The 22,304-nt window shown below is 41.1% G+C and overlaps 1 protein-coding gene across 14 annotated transcripts in view; it reads right to left on the bottom strand.

Annotated features, from left to right (window-relative positions):
- Positions 1-22,304, bottom strand: part of myt1b (myelin transcription factor 1b) — a 64,646-nt gene that overhangs the window by 36,642 nt on the left and 5,700 nt on the right. For 13 of the 14 annotated variants that reach the window (XM_021324065.2, XM_021324066.2, XM_021324069.2 and 10 more), the window contains exons 2-5: positions 18,489-18,595; positions 7,236-7,290; positions 3,092-3,122; positions 745-807 (exon numbers count right to left, since the gene is read on the bottom strand). In XM_021324065.2, the coding sequence (XP_021179740.2) occupies positions 745-807; positions 3,092-3,122; positions 7,236-7,290; positions 18,489-18,595 (256 nt within the window). The remainder of the gene's footprint in view (positions 1-744; positions 808-3,091; positions 3,123-7,235; positions 7,291-18,488; positions 18,596-22,304) is intronic. The other variant, XM_021324067.2, reaches the window with a different exon arrangement.

Below are 22,304 nucleotides of genomic sequence, written 5' to 3'. Positions count from 1 at the left end.
ATCTTTCCAAAAGTAAGATTCCAGCAATATTCAGTGTGAATTACAAAGTTTTTGTGACCTTTTACTGTGGAGAAAAAATACCATCAACATGAAATTAAATGTTGATTTTAATTTCTTGCTCCATGAAATCAGATATTTTAATTTAAAGAAGCAAGCTTTTGCTTTGACAAATTAATTCAGCTTATAATGTTTTTAATCTTTCAAAACTGAAATTTACTATAAAAAGGACTGCAAACATAGTTTCCCTTCCAACACCGGGCATCCATAAATATGGTTTTAAGGCAGTATGCACAGTCCTAATTTAAATCCATAAAAACCAAATGAACATTTTCAGCCAGGCTGTCTTGTCTAAATGTTGCTTTAATAAAAAGGTTGAAAGCCAGGCTTTGTTAACCCGTTTCATGATCCCAAACCAGTTTACAGCTAGATTTGCATGTTGTTAACATAAATTGCATTTATTTAGCCGTTTTAATAAATTTTCTTTCAAAACTCTTGCCCTTTTCAAACTTTGATAACAATGATTTTTAATTAGCCATACAACCTCTATTGTCAAAATACTACTATCTAATCTAAACCATACCACTGGTTCTTGAAGCATTCTAATTCACTGTTTGGGGCTCTGATCTTCTCATCTAATTCTCAGCAGAAATGTGTTTCCCCTGATTGTCTCCAAAGGCAAACAGCAGGTGGAGGAGGACAGACAAAGGAAGGGGACAGACAGAGGGTGGGTTTAATCTGCCCTACCTTCTGTGTCGTGAGTATCTCCCACTGATATGGCCGGAGCCATTGCATCCGGGGGTGGGGCAGCTGGATGGGATGGATGGAGGTTAGAGATATGTTTAAGACACAAGTGCATTTTAGTCCTTGTGCAGTAGCAGCAGTAGCAGTGATAAACACAGGCAGTAAAAAGAAAATTAAGATAAAGGAAACAAAGCAAAGAGATGCAAACAGGGCAAACGTGTCACACAAATGCACATGTACAAAGGGAGATATGCAGCCCGGCCCATCCAGCCAACACACATGATGCATGAATGCAGGTGGCATCCAGCCAGGGGAAGCAGAATATTATGTGTCGTACATCAACCCTGGCCTATATCCTGTTACTACGAGCGATAAAGATCAGCCGAGACCTGCTGTAATTTCCCCTGTTCGCCTCTCTTCACCAGTCATCATCATCATCATCACCATCATCATCACCATCTTCTTCGGTGCTCACTCTTTCTATTCTCTCTGCTTTTGATTCAGGTTGCCATGACCCCTCAGGATGGCTCATTTTAATTCTCATTAACTTCCCCCAGCAATTGCCCTTTATTACTCCAATTATCCCTATTATTAATTTTACTTATTAAAAATTGCAGCATTAGCATTTTAAATGAGACACTCGCTGGCCTTCCCTACTGTTTTCTTTTTTTCTCTCTCCGTTAATCCCAAAAAGTGAACCTTTTTTTTTTTTTGAAGCGCTGAATACAGATCAATGCTCTGAGGTGAAGTGTGACAAAATGAAGAAGGGGGATGAGGAGAATCATTTAGAACAGGGGAGGACAATTATTTTTCCCAAAGAGCCACATAAGCAAATGTGACTGTTGTTGAGAACCAAAACCACTGGAAACCAATATTTTCCAAGCATATATCTTATAATAAACTGAACATAAAATTTGTCCTCCTACAGAAACAGTACAAATTGCAACTGACTGAGACTTTAGATCTGTAACATAAATCGTATTGGTCCCCTTAATTTATGCTCCTTATTGATCCCTTGGACAGAGAACATTATTTTCAAGACTTTCATAAAAATATTTTAATATTAAAATATTAAGATGCATAGCAAATAGTCATTTCATTTTTCTATCTTAACTTTTAACCCCAACATTTATAAAAAAAAAAAAAAAAAAAACAACACAAAAAGTATCATTTTTTTCCCCCTTGTCCCATTAATGTAAATTTTCAGTTTCATTTTTTTTGGGGGGGATCATGTTAGCTGAGTTCAAAAAAAAAAAAAAAAAAAAACTGGCAGCAATGTTGATTCTAAATATCGCTTTTTTGCAATAATAAAAAGTTGTCCAAAACGTGATTTTTTTTTTCTGTCCCATACATGGAAATTTGCCAGCTTCAGCCAATGAAAAAAACATCTTCTACAAGTGGAAACAAAATAAAACTTGATGTTTTTAAATCGGGAATTTAAAACAGATGAAAAATGACAAAGACATTGCATTGAAAAATGTATCCTGAATGGGTGCACGGGTCGCTCTATTTCATTTAAAAAGGCCTTAAAGGCCAACTGTTGTTTTTCTGAAACAATTGTGAAAAATGAGTAAGGTCTCATACAGAAAAAGAAAAACAATGTTGGAAAACATTATGTTTTATTGTGTCTGTGTGTTGTGTGTAAACTGTGTGCATTGTGAGCTGGTGTCTCAGCAAAATGTCATTATGGTAACACATAATGAGAATAAAGACTCTTCATTCCAGATGTTTAATCTGATAATTTAATTCCCTGAAAACAGTTTGAACTTAACCCGAGAACATCACTTTAACTTCTCTAAATTATAACTCATCTCCATGTAGTATTAAAACTGTACGCGTGGTGTCAGTTTTTCTTTTTTTAGCTTTAACTGAAAGCTCTTTAAGTAATTTCCTTCTCTCTCTGTTGGTCGGTACGGAGCCTGCCTACAGTGCTGCACTGCTGGAGGACTTGGAGAAGGACAGGTGCATCCCTGGTCTCAAAAGGTATTGGCTTGGTTAGGAATCTACAGGAAGGTGAGGCCAAAAGACAAAACTACATAATCAGCCCTCACTATCTTCTCTGCTGGAGCTTCGATCTGAGAGCCAAATGATCACACAGCTCTTTCATCGCATCTACTGTATGTGCTCATAGCAGGAAACAGTAAAAGGCTGCGAGAAATCAATAGCAGCATGTTGGAGGCACTGACCACGAGCTGAAAAGTGCTGATAATAAGGAATAAAAAACTAGCATTATGCAGCATTGTCTAAAGGAGCACCGCTGGTCTATGAGTGCTGAGGGGCTGCTGCACGGCGGCGCACATAAAAGAACTTTATGAAAGGCTTCAGTACAAAGATGAAGGTGTTTCCTTACCTCAGCTCTTGTCCTACGAGCTCAATAGGAACTGAAGGAGAAAAAAAGGAAGGAGAGAAGGGGGAGGGGGGATACAGGGAGGGAGAACAAAGGTGAATGACTGCTCAGAACGCAGCGCTGCTAAAAGAAACTCAGATCAATAAATCACAAATGCATACGAACCCCATGAGGATTTTCTCATAGAGGCTTACACGCTGCTGACAGTGTGATCAGTAAAAAAAAACACACCTCCCGAGTTTACTCAAACACACACACACACACACACACACACACACACACACACACACACACACACACACACATCAGCATACATGCAAAACCAAGCACAGAGCAAACAATGCAAAATCTGGCAGTTGGTAACATACTGAATGAATAACACATCCAGCCAAGGCCTAAACGACCCAACTGTATGCTGCTGCTAAGAAAAAGGGCAAATTATGTGCAGACTTCAGCAAGAAAACAAGATTAATTGTTGCACTTTAGTTATCATAATTGAGAAAATGAAATTAAAAGCCCAAACTGCCTTCATCAGTAGAAAACAGCACTTCTTTCAGGGACAACTTATAGTAATTGCCTTGAAAACATAAATCAAGCTCTGCTCACGCACAGCAGCTCGCTCTCAGCTGGCCGTGGGCATCGATTGGCGAGTTGAGCGATAGAATGAGTTGGCAGAAATATCCTATTTTCATTTGGAGCAAAATAAGAAAACAATAGCATCCTGGAGAGCTCGGTTTGGGCTCTGATATCGCATGCATCAATCACACATCAGAAACAGCCTGCGTTTCTGGATACTCCAAGAGCATAGAAAATAAACACTCACGCACAGAAGCATCTTAGTGTGCGTGCATGTGTGTGTGTGTGTGTGTGTGTGTGTGTGTGTGTGTGTGTGTGTGTGTGTGTGTGTGTGTGTGTGTGTGTGTGTGAGTGTGCACGACATTTCAGTTTCTCAGTCTTTCATCATGCGGGTGGAATGACTGGACGCCTTCTTGCGCTCTGAATGCTTCATGAACTGACGCTCTGCTGTCTCTCTTTGAAGCATGAAACACACACACACACACACACACACACACACACACACACACACACACTTGTGCACCAACACACTGAGAAAGAAAGTTTTATGAATATGGTCATATCAGAGACTCATTCAAGGATACGCCACACATAAAGTCCCACAGCCACATATTGTGTTCAAAGTAAGCGCAGGACTTTTTCCAAACATCTGAACTGTAGCAGAGCTGATTAGAAGACAGCTTGTTTTTCTATGGCAGTTGTTTTCCTACATCATTTCCCATCATCCTTAAAGAAAGATGAAATGTTTGCGTTAAGCCGCAAAGTTAAGGCGCAGACAAAAATTTAGATCTAGTTTCCATGTCCTCAATTTTTTTTTTTTACATTTACAAATTTATTTTAGCACTTGTTTGTAAAAAGCAAAAATTATACTTTTAATTTACAGAGAAACTAGGTCTATTAAATCCAGCTTTGTTCAACTAAAGTCAGTCAGATTAGTTATGCCATACAGTATTTATATTTGCAATATAAATGTATAAAAATTTGCTTTTTATGTCCATATTATACTTTTAAAGCTCTGTTTTATTCAAAGAGGCTTAAAAATAACCTCTTCTTGCAGCTTTTTAGCTCTTTTGAACTCTGGACATGTCCAATGCTGAGCTAATCTAATTAGGTTTAGCTGGATGATTTAGCTTTTTTAACCAACTGTTTTTTCCACATGCTTTAACGTGCTTTTACTGCAGTACTTTACAGTACATGAAAGGTATTTTTGAGTGTATTATTCACTAAGGTGTCAAGTCACAAAGTACAAGCTTTGTTACCTTACTCTGGTAGAAATGTTGGGTATCTAAACCAACTTTTTACTTCTACTCCTTACATTATTATGCAATTATCTGTACTTTCCACTCTTTACATTTTGAAAATAGCCTTGTTACATCTATTTTATTTCAGCTCGTTTTCATTCTGGTTTATCATTGTTAAAAAACAACAAAAACAACAACATCCAGACAAATTGTGCCTCCCGTGCAGAATCAATTTAATCGTGGTTGGAGGTGGTACTGCACAAACTTGTTCCCAACTTAAGAAGAAGAAAGCGAATAGGAAGATTGCAGCTGTATGCAGCTTTATTCAATATTATTCAAGGCTTGAGTGAAACATACCAACTATGCCCCAGTGAGGAGGTTGGTAGCCAAGAAGGACAGACTCCTGTACCTCCCTGCCCAGATGTGGAAGAACTTTCCAAAATGGTTTATAGTTGGATGCAAAGTTAATTTTGACAGTGCTGCCATTAGCTATAGAATTGAGCAAAATACATATCTGGAAGGTATTGGTCAGGATAATTAGCTACTTCTTATTTTTTGATTAATCAAAAGGGCAATTGTTGCTAAGCCTGCTCTGGACCCTGACCAGTTTATTTTCTTGTTTAGCTATCCAACATCTGCTGCCCTCATAGATTCCTGCAGCCGAGCTTGGATGTAAATTTACATTCCAACAAAGGTTATTGATAACATGCCTCTGCAGTTTGACGTTTTGCACCATTACAATACTTCTAGGCAACCAGTCATCATATCTTCTGCTCCGTGAAACCCATGGTGATGCACAGTAGTTTTAAAGAACAATATTGTTCTTTAAAACACTTGCATTGTACTAAAGTGCCTTATTTTCACTGGACATAAATGTGGGTGAAACAGGTAGCAAAGAGTTTTTGGAGTGCATTGCAAAGTTTTCAACATTAACATCTTAATATAACGTTATGGTCATTATGGCCTGTAGAACAATGTCCTTTGTGGGGCTGGGGGTAGTGCACTACAGGCCCCCTTGGTGCCACCTAACCTTTTGTCCTAAATGGTATTTTTTGTCTTACATTATTTTTACTTTCACACTTTAATTTGTTTTGAAACCAGTACTTGTATATTTCTACTTGAAAAATAAGGTCAGTAGAGTTGATACTTCAGCTTCTACAGAAATGTTTTTAAACCGCAGTATCTCTACTTCCACCTGAGTAATAACAGTATATTTTTGAAACTTTATTAAGTGAATAATCAATGGCTTTTTTAAGGTTGAAAAATAAAATAAGAAATGATAACTCTTTAATATATCGTGATGATGCTTGCTGTCAGATGAGCTTTGGTATGCTAACACACTTTAGGTTTGAAAACAGGAACCATTGCTTGTAGAAGACTGAGCAGACTGGAACAAATTATTTTCAATCGGTTATCAGCGGCGGTACCAAATGTCCCCCTGATAGGAAGGAATGGGCCCATGGCTAGTGTGGAATATCCACAGCACACAGCTCCATTTAATAATTGAAAAAGCCTGCTACAAAATGAGCAACACAACAAATATGAAATGGCAATGGAGTAAAATGGCCGGCCACCTTGTTGCTCACTGGGTCTTAATTTAAAAAACTGACATTGCAACAGGCAAAATAATTTAAACCAAAAATCTCTAGGCCAAGCCAATGGTGATTTTGTCTTTAACTGGAAATTAGACTAAACTTTTTCTTCTATGGGTTATCATACATAATCCAACTTTGGGTTATGGCTATAGTATGAGGAAGGAAAGGAAGGAAGGAAGGAAGGAAGGAAGGAAGGAAGGAAGGAAGGAAGGAAGGAAGGAAGGAAGGAAGGAAGGAAGGAAGGAAGGAAGGAAGGAAGGAAGGAAGGAAGGAAGGAAGGAAGGAAGGAAGGAAGTAATATTTAGGCAGTGGAACAGGGAATATTATTTGGAAAAAAACAACGTTTCTATATGCTCTTATTATCTTGTTTAATCCCTTATTCTGACCTGGAAAATACAGAAATCCAATTCAAAACAATCTAACCTGATTCTGGCACATTTTAGGATGTCAACTGGAAGGAGATCATAAATGCTTGTTAACGTAGCTTGAGATCAACAGTTTTGCTTGAAAATATGCCACAAAGAAAACAATAAGATTAGGCATGTATTAGAACATGACCTAGAAATAGACATTTTCTAGACATCTATACATATTCCTAGAATTAACACTTCTGCATAATACAATGCACACAAACATAAGCCAAGCAATGATGTTTGCAGGTGAATAAGGATGTCTGAATGTGTATTTAACAACTGCAAAAGCCTGACAAGGTGGAGATATGTTTCCAACACTCACCTCTGATTCCCTTTGACCGAGTGCGAGTCCGCTTGTCGTCACCCTCCACACTCATCTGGGATGAAAGGAATAGGAAAGGAAAGAGTAAAGCGAACAAGGGAAGAAACAGGGGAAAACAAAGAGAGAAAGACGCAGTCAGTGGTTATTTCTCGAAACAAGCGGAAAGAGTGCATTGTCTTTGTGTGCTTCAAAACAGCTGCTATAAAAAGATTTGTTCAAAATGTTCCCATTCAAACACTCTCGAAGTGTGGCGCTGACGCACAGAGACGACCACATCTAGACATCTCTGTTCACACACACACACACACACACAGCAACGCTGCTCTGTCACCGCAGAAAAACAAAAACACACTTAAAACATACTAACATCATGTTCACTTCATCACAAATGAGGGTTACATGGAAAACAAACTATGTTCCCCACCCCACCCACCCAGCCCCATCACTCCCCCTGTAATTTCCTGCATCTGAGTGCTACTCATGATTGTGGTCTGCACAGAGGCAACAGGCGGCGCCGGCGCAGGGGGCCGCGGCCCTTGCAAGCGGAGGGGCCGACAATCATAACTACGCTGAATATAATAATAAAGCGAAAATACACAGGCCGCAGTAATAACCCTTTTAAGAAGAGGAGTGTGTGTGTGTGTGTGTGTGTGTGTGTGCGTGCGCGCGCGTCGGCTTTTAAAGCCACAAAGGAGCAGGTGTTAACCCTCGCATGCACACACACACACACACACACACACACACACACACACACACACACACACATTTGCCTGCGCACTGACCATGGACCACACCTCCTCATTGCTACCTCTCCACGCTTAGAGCTCCTCTATAAAGCTATCAGATGCTTTCTAGACACAATGGAGCCATTAGCTTTGATTACTGGACTCTGTGTTTTTAGATTTCTGCTCTCCCTTCTTTCTGTCCCACACTTCCTTCTGTACGCTCCCCGTCTACAGCCCTTTTATCCCCCTACAGTCACCCTGGCTTGCCCATCCACTTAGCTGCTTTGTAGCTTCTCTTTAGTCAAGTTGGCACAACCACAGTTGGATTCAAATATAGGGTCTTGGTTTCTCTGAGTCTTTTTTTTCCCTCTTTTTCACCCTATTTGGCAGAACCCCTTTCCTGCTAATAGACTACTTATGAAAAGAAGGAGCGAACGAAGGATGCGAGGACGATGAAACACACTGTTGTTCTTGTCGAGGGCTTTTCTTCGCCCCTTACTCCCATCGAGGGTACATTCATTAGCAGTTGGCTGGAGGTACAGGTGCAACGCCGAGCCCCTCCTTTCAGTCCACAGCCTCAGCCCGCTCCTCACGGGCCTCGACACTTTTGATGACGCTCTGTTAACGTAGAAGTCCTACTACAAGCAACAGCTTTCTGTCCAGCCTGTATTGAGTGGTTAATATTTGTCAGTTCTTCCTGATGTTTATTCTTGCGCACAGCCAATATTTCTCCTAGTCTAAATGTGCAAAGATTGCAAAGAGACACAAATTGAGGTGGTTATGATTCAATTAAGAGTTTTACTTTGTATGCAATCTTCTATTACATACAGACTCATACTCAATTTTCCACATATGACAAGTAGTTGCCTGCCTCTGGATGTTTCCTAGTAAATCTAAGATCATTTTCAACAATCTATTTATAGTCTAAAGAGTGACCCAGCAGGAGCCCACTGTGACCGGGGTTCATGATCTGTCATATTTCACAGGACTGGGATGCCCCAACCAGGATCAGGATTGTTATCAATTACAGCAGGGTGAAATACAAAATCTTTAACTGAATAAAAGTTAAATTCAATTTTCAATTCTAATTCATCTATAAAGCGCCAATTCACAACACATGTCATCTCAAAGCACTTTACAAAGTCAAATTCAATCAAATCATTCAGATTGGTCAAAAAGTTTCCTACCTAAGGAAACCTACCAGGTTGCATCAAGTCTTGACAAGCAGCATTCACTCCTTGTTAAAGAGCGTAGAGCCACAGTGACAGTTGATGGCTGTGCAGCAATCCCTCATGCATATAGCACCAGTGGTTTACAAGTAAATTACAAGGGAGATTAAAGCATATAACATAATTCCAGTACAGCTATTTTAACAGGTACAAAGTAAGATTGAGAAGACACGAAATGACAAAGGGTCTGTACAAAATGGGAACATAGTGACCCAAAGTTGTTCCCACCGGGTGAGCTTTCTTCTGATGAAAAAGAGATCTAGATTGTCCATTTATTGGGCAAATGTTTGAAAAACCAACAGTTTTTTTTAAACTCAGCCAATGGAAGAAGTTACCTTTCATATCAGAGGTAAGCATTCACACTGAGATTATTTGGGGACCTTTAATTAGCTGTGTAGAGAGAGTCGATATCACCCAAATGTTGGGAATTTATGATGATTAAACCATGCGATGAACTATAAAGAACCTACTGCCTGTGAATTTAATGGGGTGCATCAAATATCTTGAGTGGCTTTATATGGAATGATCCTCAGTTACCCTTATGCTTCATTTATTATGTTTGTGTGTCTTTTGTTTTTGCTGTTTTGAACTTGCTATAACTCTAGGGCAATCACTTGCACTTAATGTATGTTTTCCTTTTCTTCAAAAAAGACATTTGTAGCAAAAAAAGCTTCTAATGGGTTAATTCACAACACCTGAGCTAAATACATAAATGCTTATTTTAAAATTAGCCACGTGGCTCAGTGGAGGTTTTAGTCTTCAACATAACTGATAGTGCAGCAGATCTGTCACTTGGTGATAGAAGCACTAAATTTCATACACATGCACTCCTGGACCTCCAAGAAAAGTAAGATGGCTGCCATCTGAAGTGCTTTAATTTATTAGGATCTGATTTCTGAACTGATTCCTAAAATCCATTTGCTGCATGTCTTTCTCTCTGTGAGAGTGTCATTACCCACAGTGGAATGAGTCTTGTACACACACTGAAAGGCCACTCAGCAAGATGGACGCCATTAAAACAAAAGCAACGTAATAAGACAGATTACAGTTTGCAAATACAGTCAAGAACAAGACGTTGATCTCTGGAGACATGTCTGGTCTGATAAAACTGAAATTTCAAGTCAATGTTTTGGAAAGTCATCCTAAAGCCCTGGCCTCAATCTCATAGAAAACCTGTTACGAAACTGTTTAAACACTGGAAAGGGTGAAATAATTTTGTTTGTGAATTTTTTTAAACTTTTTAAAAAAATGTATAATGCTACACACTTTGCACTCAGTTGCTGACCTTTTTAAGCTCCAAGTTGGAAAAATGAACTGAAGATGAAATTCTGAGTGTGGAAGTTTGTAATAGTTACATAATTCACATTTCTGTCTGCATGCTGTTTAGTCTACACTATGCAGTTTCTGTTAACTATACTATTATTCGTTATTCCCTCATGCTCCTTAGAGTTGGTTACCCGCTCATTTGAGGGTTAAAACAGGAGCATGGCTTCTAACTAAAAAATGGCTAAAAACCACCCCACCCACATTAGAAGACTGGATGGACGTGATTTATAATATATATGTAATGGAGAAAATTACTTTTATTTTAAGTAGTGGACAAGAAGTGGACAATTTTTTTCTCCTTTGGAAACCCTGGACCCAATGCATTGCACCTTCTAGATCTGATTTCCTTTAGGCCTATGCTCTCCAGTATGTACATTATTGTTAAGCAAACTGGTTAATATACTGCTACTCCATGTTCTTATTGTTTAATATTATTGTTGACATCTCTCTTTTTCTTTTCTTCTCTCACTGCAAACTGGCAAGAAAACTGTGAATATTCCTTTTTCCATTGTATTTCTGTTGTATTGTATTGTATTGGGTTATACAATAGATAGTAGAGAATTTAGTTATGAACTCTCCATTTTGATATTTTCTTTTTTATGCAGGATCAGACAGGAGGCCCGAAATTCAGGCGCAACACAGTATTCCGTTTAAAATGTTTATTAATAAAGACACAAATCCTCTGTAGGAGCGAGCTAGAATCTGCCGATGCTGAGAGGTGGCTACTCACTGCAGAGGTGCCAGGCAGGACGGCTGAGGCTAGATCAGAGTCCAGAGAACAGGCTTGGGTCATGCAACGGTGGTCAGAAACAGGGGCTGCCAAGGCTAGTGGTTTGTGGTACAAATCCAGGGCAAAGACCAGAGCAAGAAGCTTAGTAGAAGTCAGACAAGGGCAAGGCAAAGCAGGGAAATCCAAGAAATTTTAAACGTGATTTTGACGAGGCAATCAGGCGTGAAGGAACACTGGACATCTACTGAATCGAAGCTTTCAATAATCTGGCACTGTCTTGCTGTCTGTGGAGAGCTTATGAAGAGCAGGAAACAGATGTGTGGCAATAGCTTGATTGCAGAACAGTAGAGAGGCAGGCTCTCCGTTCTATTTCTATTTCTTTGTGTGGATTTAAATCATAAAAGCTAAAACGCATGAAAAAACACTCGGCTTCATGCTCCTTGAGTTAAATAAAACTGAATGGAGTTAATTTCTAGTGTATTTGGGTGAGTTTTTGAGATTTGTGGTTTATTGTTGATGAAAAAATTTGCTTTGCTGCTGCACATTTTCAAGGCAGGTCAAATGCTTGGGTGGATAACCACACTCTTTCACATGATTTTTGAACATGCTGAGTTGTGGGCATAAAATTATTGTTTTGTACGTATGCATTCGTCATACATGAGGCCACAGATCATAACATTCTTGAGCTAAAGCTCATCATATTTAAGCTGTAGACTGACAATTGATACCTTATTTGTCAAGAGGTGGATCTGATTTTGGATGTTACAAACTACAAGAGGAATACTTAATGTATTGATGAGAATATAATGAAAAACACAATTTCTAATCAGATATGGACAGAGAACATGGCTGGGACCATGTTTAGAGCTTGATCCAAACCACCAGGTCACAATAACAGTCTTCAGTGTTACTAAGGGAAGAAGAGTCAAGCTGCCTAGTTTCAGTGACGTTTTTAAAAGGAGGTCAGAAATGTACACCCGGTGTAAGATGATATTAAAAAAGACACCACACTTTCTAAAGAGGCAAATCTGCTGTACATTCAGGCTACTTTTAAACAGTTAGGGCGACTTCAGCAGGTAACAGTAAGGCTGAGTATTCTTTCAAAGCTCTTTGTCTAACATTAAACATGCTGGATTTGGAAATGTTGGCAGCCTTTGGCAATCTCAAAGCTAAGATAAGGGCCTGTTGTAACAAAAGTTTCTAATGTTAACCTCTAACATAAAATGCTAAAGGTTGTGTAACGTTCAACTCTGTAATCATTTTCTCTTTGTTTTAAAATAACACTAAAACCCTGTTTAATACTGATGGCTGTCAAACACATGTTGGTGATTTTGTTTCTAATACACAAAATTAAGACTCAATCATGTCAGGAAAGCTAAAAAAAACTATTTTGAATGTTGTCTTTGAATCATTTTAAATACGATCTGAAATGGCTACATTCTATTTTACAAGTTTGGTCCATCCATCCATCCATCCATCCATCCATCCATCCATCCATCCATCCATCCATCCATCCATCCATCCATCCATCCATCCATCCATCCATCCATCCATCCATCCATCCATTTTCTCCCGCTTATCCGGGGTCGGGTCGCGGGGGTAGCAGCTTCAGTAGGGAGGCCCAGACGTCCCTCTCTCCAGCCACTTGGGCCAGCTCCTCAGGAGGAATCCCAAGGCGTTCCCAGGCCAGCCGGGAGACATAGTCCCTCCAGGGTGTCCTGGGTCTTCCCCTGGGCCTCCTCCCGGTGGGTCGTGCCTGGAACACCTCACCAGGGAGGCGTCCAGGAGGCATCCTGACCAGATGCCCGAGCCACCTCAACTGGCTCCTCTAGATGTGGAGGAGCAGGTTGGTGTGGCTTCAGAGTTTGGTACGTGATTTAAATCACGTACCAAACTCTGAGCGGTGTATCTCCATTTTCAACTTGGTATTTTACAGAGCAAGTTTTTTCTTACTCTTTTACTACTGGAAGTGTTTTTAAGAGCCTCTAGTGGCCCAGAAAGACATAATATTTAGTTTTATTAAGCTCAGAATAAGTTTTTGTAGCAAAGTTTTAATTACAGCATTTGTGCTTTGAAAACCTTTCCATACTGATAGTTCTGCCTATTTTTTCACAGGTTGATAATGTTGACATTATGTTATGTTAACATTTCCAAAACTAGCCACCCCCCTTAAACGTTTCTTAAAAAAAGTCTCAACATGTCCAACAAAATGATTTTTTGTGTAGAATAATCGGCTTTCGTGTCATCCATTCTATAAAACCTCTTTAATTAATTTGTACGCATCATATATCTGTGTGGCTAGCAGCACTGCTGACGGTAACACAGTTCAGTTGTATTCAATTTATTCATACAGCACCAGTTCCCAACAAAAAAAAAAAGTCTTACACAGGTTAACTAGAAGGACCAAATATGCTTCTAAACCATTCAAACTGGCTGAATGGAACCACGGGCTAAAAAGAGCACGTGTTTATGAGAGAGAGAAATTCCTGTTTCATAATAAAATATATTGTACTGTTGAGCTTCTTTTCCCTTCCTTTGCATCCTCCTTACATTGAGAGTCAGCGGGTGAATCAAAACCTGGTCTGAAAAGGGCTCCTGTTGCTTTCATGTTTGTGTAACCATAGTTACGTACATTCAAATAGGTAAGCATATCAGAGTTCTCTTCTTTTTCCTGTCCTTTTTCCGAGTTCCAGCTCATTAAATTTGCATCAACACAAATTCACAGCAAATAAATCCCAACGCAGACAGGCGGGCATTCACCGGATCCCTTTCAAAGGGCTCTGTATGTTCAGAACTTGTCCTTTACAGTCGTTTAATTAGAGCACGTCAACAATGTCTGCATATGGAAGCACAGCCGGCGTGGTCAGTACAGAAAGGGAGAGAAAAGGAGTTTGTGTGCAGAACCTGCTGTAGGTCCATGCATGTCATGTGCTTTAACGAGTGTGAAATGTGCGGAGCAGCTGCCGGGAAGGAGAAAAAGAAATAGGAGGAGGAAGAAGACGCAGCTCATCCCTTCAGGCTGCGTTGTACGTTATCAATTACGTCCTTCTTTGTGTGCAGCGGCCGGAGCAGGAGGGCCTCAGCTCTGCTCGGAATTCTGACAGCCCCATGTAAATGTCTGGCTGGGGGCAACGACTTCACAGAGAAGGTCACCCTTCGTCCCCTGGTGCACATAAATGACTCTTTTATCCATTTTCAGGTTTACAACAGCTGATGAGGAGAGGAGGGGGGTTAAGGTGGAGTGGCGACACAGAGAGAGGAGTCGGAGGAGGAGGCTGACATCTTCAAAAATGAGCCGTGGACAGCAGCTGCCAATTAGAGCATTGCTTCCCCTGACAGGCAGGCCGAGCTGCGCAGCCTCCATGTTTGCGAGCCTCTCTGCACTTTCACCTTAACAATTCATACAAGGCACAGCAGACAGGGCGGAGGGGAGGGCGGAGGGGAGGGCGGTGGGGGGGCAGATGTCATGTTTCCCGACTTGTATGTGAAAAAGACTGAGCATGTGTGATCACATAATGGGTCATATGTGTGTCTGCCGTCAGAGCTTTGCCATTTACAGCCTGAGTCATCCTGATGTGATTCAGGCATCTTTCAGCTCTGGTCCAGAGTTAGTTTCTTCTGCTCCTATTGTAAAATTAGGTGGAAGGACGAGCAGTGGGGATTGTGTGTTGATCTTTAACTGCATCTCATTCAGGATGGCTAATTATAAAACCTAGTAACAGCAAGGTGAGCAGGTCAGACTACAGTTTACACTTCCCCTGTTGGATCCTGTTTATATAATGTTCTGCTTTCCAGCTATCTTTTCCTGTGCTAACAGGCCCTGCTAATGAAGCAGTTTAAACATCGCTAGAACATAAGCACAAAAACCTAAACATTTTTGTTGCAGGTTCTTCACTCACGTACATTATAACATCAGATGTATGTTTATGTACATTTACAGGGCATTGTATTTAGACACTGCCTGGGATTCAGGCTTAGAAAACCGAAGGTTTAATAAAGCCTGCACACCTTGAATGTAAACTATATTCTACAGGATTGGTGGTTTAGCAGATCACTCAAAAAAAGCCAAATTGTGTCAAGCCAAACGTTCTTTAATGGAGTTGAAAGCCTGGGACATAAAAGCATAAGGACTCTATGACCATGCTGAGGTGTTACTGTCATATGTTATCTCTGACGGCACATGACTGACCACACAGACTGAGGTTGAAAATATGGTTTGGTTTAAGGTAGAAAGCTCTAAAATAATTTATAACAAACCATAAATCTAAATATTGATTCTTGCAATCCGAAAGTTGTGGGATTAATTCCAGCTTCCTCCTGCAGCATGCTGGTGTGCTGGTGGTCAAGGCACTTAACCCCGAGTTGCCTATAAATCTGCGTATCCGGGTAGGAATTTGTGTACATTAGTGAGCGCCATTGGGTGGATGTAGCTAAGGTGTTAAACGCTTTAAGTGGTCAGTGAGACTAGAAATAGCGCAATACAAATTCAGTACATTTACCATTGGGTCAAACTTTCAGTGTGAAAAGTATGTGAAATTTTTTCTGCTGGTCCACATCTGGGTTTAGTTGATTTTGATTAAGTTTTTTTTTTCTGAAATTATTCTGAGATTAAATCTTTTTTTCCCCATCCATCATGGAGGCCGCTCAAAACGGTTCATTTAAGTCACGTTCCCTGGCATATTATTATTGCTAATGACTATTTGCACACTTAAACTTCTCTGGGAATGTATGTCTAATACGTTCATGCAATTGCACAGCGTTTCCTACATCATCCTGTAAACTGACTGCTACCTGTCTTTTTGACTTGAACATTAATTAACGTGAACATTTGCATTTTTGCTGATGACTATTTGCACACTTTTAGCTCTTCAGGAAGTGGTGTCAGTGAATTCAACAATTCAGCACAGAAGAAATCGAAGCAGTAAGGCCCTCTATTCATTTTCCTGTGGTAGCTGTCTGGTGCCACCCACATTAGCTAATCACAAATTCCCCTTTCCTTTCTCATCTCAGATCAGAGAGAGGAAGCAGAAGTCATGATAGGTCCGTAAACTCCTTTTCATTTCAGCTTCTGAGAGGCTCCTAGAAATCATAACATTTCAAATCAGTTTTAGTTGTAACTTCAGTTCTTTGCTTTAATAAGTAGAAGTCTCTGAGTTGTTTATGTTAACTAATTTTTCTAGTTATTCAGCAGTGCATGGACATAGGTTGACTGTAAATAAACGCGTTTTTACAAGTCTTACAATTGTAATTTAAATGTTAAACTTGGTGATGATTTAAATAAACTCAGCATTCTGAGGAATATACTGCACATAGATACTTATAACAGGAGGTCACAAAAGAAGCCAAAACAACATCTCAAGGAACTGCACGCCTCACTTGCCTTATTTAAGGTCATAGTAAGAAAGAAACTGGACACAAACAACGTCCAGTGGCAGAGTTTTTAGGCCGTTGTTGGACGAAAATATAAAAAAGGAACACCTAACAGGCCTAAGAGTTTTAGGGAAAATATGGGAGTGGAATGACAAACGAAAATCTAACTTCTTGAGGATGTGCTTCCCAGTACATCAGGTGTAAAACTAACAAAGCATTTCAGAAGAAGAACTTCACAGCTACAGTTAAACATGATGGTGGTAGCATGATGGTCTGGGGCTGTTTGGCTTCTTCAGGATTGTGGTGTAATTGATAGCGACATTTATCCTGTTTTCTAGCAGGTAACAGTGATGGGGACAATTTAGCCAGCAGTTTCTGAACTTCTGGTTATGTGCCAGGAAATTGATGTGAAGCACTCCGGCATATCCACCTCTGAATGACTCAAAAGAAAAAACAGAAACTTAAATTCAGTTCAGATGCCGTGGCGTGACCTTCAACATGCCTTTCATGCTTGATGACCGTCTAATGTGATGGAGCTAAAACAATTCCTCAAAGAAAGAGTGGTCCAGATTTAACCACAGTGATGCAAAAGCCCCATTGCTGGTTATCAACCACACTCGACGGCTGTCAAGGGGGACACCGCTGATTATTAGGTTTACTTTGTGACATATAGGGGCCAAACCGGACTGCATTTGATCATCTATTATCATCAAATTGAAATGGATCAACAGATCCAATTGGACCAGACAATTATACACTACACAACAGTGATTTTGCAAAATATTCCACAGAAAAATTTAGTGAATTTTGCAGATTATTCTGTTATTTTTCACAGATATGCACATCTCTGCAGAGAATCAAGACAAGCCCTACGATGAAAGTCTTCGCTGCCTTTGGTTCCACGTTTATCAAATATCACAAACGTCTATTGTGCTAAAGTTTAACACTAGACACACAGTAAATGCTGTTTATGTTTGACAACACAAGTTAAAAACTAAAAAAGAACACACACACTTTGAGGCCAAGGTAAGCGGAAACAGCACTACTCCAAAGGCTGGCCCCTGCTCTCTCTGACTCTTTAGCTAATTTTTTTTGTGTGACCCCTGATGAAGCGTTTAAAAGCAGCACCTCTCACTCCTGAGTTGTGGCAGAAATCAAACCCAATCAATAAAAGTCATCTCTTCAGATGAACCCGAGCCGTCGGGAGGAAGCAAAACTACTTTTACTGAGCCCAGGGGAAAACAGCCCCCACTCCCCTCCTTCAATCCCCCTCTGCCTCCACCCCACCCCAGTCCCTCCATCTCTTTGTTGGATGCCTCTCTCAGTTGCACGGATCTGGGAAAAAAGGGGGATCAGGTGTTTTGAGAATCCTTGAAATGGTGGCAGCAGGGGTCAGAAGTTTCTCTGCTCTGCTGATAACATGGAATATCATTGACAGTAAAAAAAAAAAAAAAAAAAGTATGAGCAGCTCAAGGACATCCTTTTGAGTTTCTTTTTTTATTGTGAATGCTGTGAAGTGAACTCAGCAGCGGGAAAAAGCTGAGCTGTGCTGTGCTGAGCTTAACTAAACTGAGGCGAGGAATGGGCAGGGCCGGGAGCCGGCTGAGAGATTTGATGTGCTGCTTGATTCATGTTTTTCCCCCTCATGCTGCCCCAACCCCCACGCTGCAAAATAACAACGCACACAAACACACAGCCTCCCTCCCTCCCTCCCCTCCGACCACCCCTTCCCCCTTATTTCTCCATCCCATCCAACTTTCCCTGCTGAGTTAGGGATCAGGGAAATGCCCAGGAAGCAGAATCAGCTCTGGAAAAGAGGGTGTTGAGGGGCATGGTGAGTGAGGAAAACAGGGGAGGGGGGGGTGTCACTCACCATGATTGGTCGACGGCTCTGCGGTCTCTGGGAGGCCTGACAGCGGCTGCTATTCCTCTCGCCTCGTGTCCACCGCTGGTTCACCAGCTCACCCCGAAACTCATTTTCTAAAAGAGGGGACAAGGAAGGAGGCGGGACAGGAGGGTGAGGAGGGTGGGGGGGTGGGGGAGAGAAGGAGAAAGGGGAAAAAATATGTGAAATCATCAGCATCAGCACCGGTGGACGGGGTTTGGGTGATGGTAGAGTGGGGGGAGGTTAGACCACTCAAGCGTGGTGCAGACACTGGTTTATTAACTGAAAAGAAGAAGACGTATGCCGCTCACATCGCACACAAAGCCATACCTAAGTGCCACAGCTGGAGTCCCTGTCACTTTGCTATTAGAATCAATCAAATCTGTGCATTTTTATCGAGCTTTTTGGGGCTCATGTATGATTAGAGGGGGTGAGGAGTAGGGAGTAAATAATGAATCATACATAAATCAAACCTCCACTTTTCCTTTTCCCCCCCACATCCCCTGTTTTTTTTTTTTTTTCCATCAAGGTAATAGCATATGATCGCATCTTTCTGACGATGTCCCAGGAGAAACAGACTCTTACGGATCCCTCTGTAGTTTTAAAGATGCCACAGACGGAGGTGACAAATCTAACAGCCAAGCTGCGGTTTCAAGTTCAGCCAGAGTGCAGTACGTTACAGTACGAACGCCCAAGGCTGAACTTTTCAACTAATGCAGCTTTAAGACACCTCACACTCTCTCTCTTGCTGTTGTCAGGCCCAGCTGGTGCCGTGAAATCCGACTCCTTTTGGGATACGGATACATCCCCACCCTTAGATTTCACCTTTCTGGGGCTAATGCACCTCTGCAGGAAGGTGTGCGCCATTGTGAAAGAGGAAGTGCCCTTGAGTTTCCAGTGACTCCTCTGACTGCACAAGGCTGCCTTTTTGTCTGTCCACGAGAACATCTCAGAGCCGACAAAAAATCGAGCAGAGCAAGGTTTGGGTCACTTTATTGAAGAAGTTAATTAAAGCGGCTCAGTGTTTATGGCGCATTATTCTAGATGCAGACATTCTTCCACGTTTTAACTTTAAAAGGAATGCAGAGATGTTGCTTTTTGAAATGCTTTGCAGGAGTAATAAGAAGGTAGGGTGCAAATCCCTGACCTGTCCCCTCATCGCTGTCGCTTTTCTCTTTTATTCTCACGCGCCTGTCCTGTGCGTGAACCCAAACTGAAAGAAGATAAAAAAAAAAGAAGTGGAATGTGATTCTGTGGGCACTCTTCTCCCTGCTTCACCTCACCAAAGCTCAGCCAGCACTCTTCAGAAAATGCTTGTTTATCAACTTTCATCTGCCAGCAGAAAAAAGTGATTACAGCAGCAATACTGTTGGTCTGCATCTCTATCTCAGCTATCTCTGTCTCCGCAGACACACAAACCGCTTTATTACAGAGGAAAGTGAGCATCCATCCGGCCGCTCTGTGTTAGCTCAGAGGCCGGGAAGGTGAAAGCTGATTTTCAGGGCAAGTAGCCCCCGGCTGTGTCCCAGCGTCCTGATCCGCCCCTCCTCAGGTCGCACAAACATGTGGACATCTTAGAACTCTTAAAAGCACAGAAACGGGGGATCAAAAATGATCAAACTGACCCTCTGTTGTTTTTATCTCTTGTTTTATGCCACCTCTGTGCAGAAAGGGAGACTAATCAGAGCTCCTGCTTCCTCTTTGATCACACACTGCTTATCCTCACCTAAAAACGTACAAAGCTCATTATTTTGCAGAGAAAATTGGAGGACCACGAGACAATTAGCCATTCACTGGGGAGGCCCTGCGCGGGAGGTGGGAACAGTTGGGAACGCATACCAAATGAAGGAATAGTCACTGCCAGGAGTTTTTTAATCAAATTCAATTTTCTGAAATGACATAACGTATAAAAAGAATACATTTAGGCTTTATTGTTGATCCAACAACAACAACAACAACAAAAAAGCTTTGTGAACTTCAGGATCAAGTAATACTATTACAGGAGAGGGGCTTACTCTGCTGGGACAATGGAGCAAAGAGGCCTAAATCCAGAGTTAGATTAAACACCGGGGTGTTCCATCAGTAACAGTATTACTGCGGGCCCAGATGTACAGCCCTGCTCCTGTAAAGTAGGATTTAGAGACAACTTAGTGTGATTACAGCGATCCCCGCAGCAGAGATGGAGGAGGCAGAAGTTGGCCAGTGGGATGGCCTCATCTCCATCAAAAAGATTGAAAGGAAATAAAAGAGGTGTTCGTCAAGAGGTCAGAAATGAGTTTGTGAAACTGAGATGAGGCCCCGAGGATGAGTCACCTGAGCTTTAGACATCGTTGTCTGAAGGTGGAATAAGACAAACCGTAGCAGATGTCTGTTTTTATCAGTTTTAGGATGATGGGCATGGGAGGGGGTGGGGGGGGGGGCATTTAAGAAGCTTTTGGAGGGACTCCCCTGCTCCCCTGGGGGCCATCATGACCTCTGCTTCAAATGTGTCACCAGACCACAAACTGCAGGGATGAGTTGCACAACTCAAACACCACACATTTTCTATAAGACTAAAATTAATCTCATTTGGCCTTTTTTTCCATCAACTTGAGCAATTTGAAATCAAGGCATGAATTTCACTCTTCCAGTTCCCTAGATGTGGATGCCTCCTCTGCATTGAGAGTACCCGGGACGACCCTGACCTCTGCTCGTGTTGCTTAGATTCCTGATACAGGCTCTGTGAGGGAGGGTGCAATTTAGCCCCAGCTGCTCTTTCAACATGTTTACGGCCCTCCCTCCTCCGACACCTGGTGTCCTCACCATCGGCTGCTTTTCAGGCCCCTTACAAATACGAGAGGTCTCCTCTTATCACGCACAAAAATAAAATGAAAAAAGGATGCAGAGGGAGACAGAGGAGCACCTTCTTGTCTGTACTCCACTGTTTTGGCCTCATCTGGCAGCACAAGGCACCAATAACCTAATTCTGTAATCCCTCCAAAAGAGGCTACGCTATAAAAAGCAAATTTGGAGGATATTAAATATTGGCTGCTAAAATTATTTCTATTTTTGTGATGCAAAAATAGAACAACAAGTATGTATTTAAGGAAAAGATTCCAACAAAAACATTTTTAATAGAATTTAACTGAATTTGCTGGTTCAGTCAGCCATTATGCTCATTTATTTCGTGAAGTCCAGCAGAGATCGCTAAGGCTGATATGTGTGTATCACTGAATATGAACTAATATATCATTTCTATAAAGTTAAGTCAGTCGTCAGAATTGTGGTGGGAAACGTTTTTATGGTGCAGTAATAATTTAAATTTCACTGAGCTTGAAATAGTTTTTTTAAGTGTGAATTTTAAAGTCAAACATGCTCAGCTTCTTCATCTCTCTGGACTTGGGAGTGAGGTTGCTGAGCAGCCCTCAGCTTTCTATCCAGCTTTGTGGCTCCTGTATACATAGAATGCAATGAAAGTTGCGGCTATAAACTATTTATTTGCACTTGTGGCCATTTGTCTCTAGTTAAAACCGATTCTCACGCAGGACTCTGCGACTTCTATGGGTGAACATGCTTCTTTGGAGCTGGAACAAATAGAAAAGCATCGTGAGCTGGGCTGATATCGCTAGTAGCACCACAACAACTTGGGTGTGACGTCATTCCCAGATTGCAGTTTTTACCAGTTTATTACTATAGTTGTACCGTTTTATGATCTAATGACAAATTTAAAAAAAAAAACATTTTAATTTAGTTGAGTAAGCATATTTTATCTACGTTAATATGAATATTGTATTAAATGTACTTCACCTTCTAAAGTTAAACAAG

The sequence above is a fragment of the Fundulus heteroclitus genome, chromosome 1, assembly GCF_011125445.2.
Source record: "Fundulus heteroclitus isolate FHET01 chromosome 1, MU-UCD_Fhet_4.1, whole genome shotgun sequence".
In the NCBI taxonomy this organism is placed as follows: domain Eukaryota; kingdom Metazoa; phylum Chordata; class Actinopteri; order Cyprinodontiformes; family Fundulidae; genus Fundulus; species Fundulus heteroclitus.
This window is presented reverse-complemented; position numbering and strand designations above follow the sequence as displayed.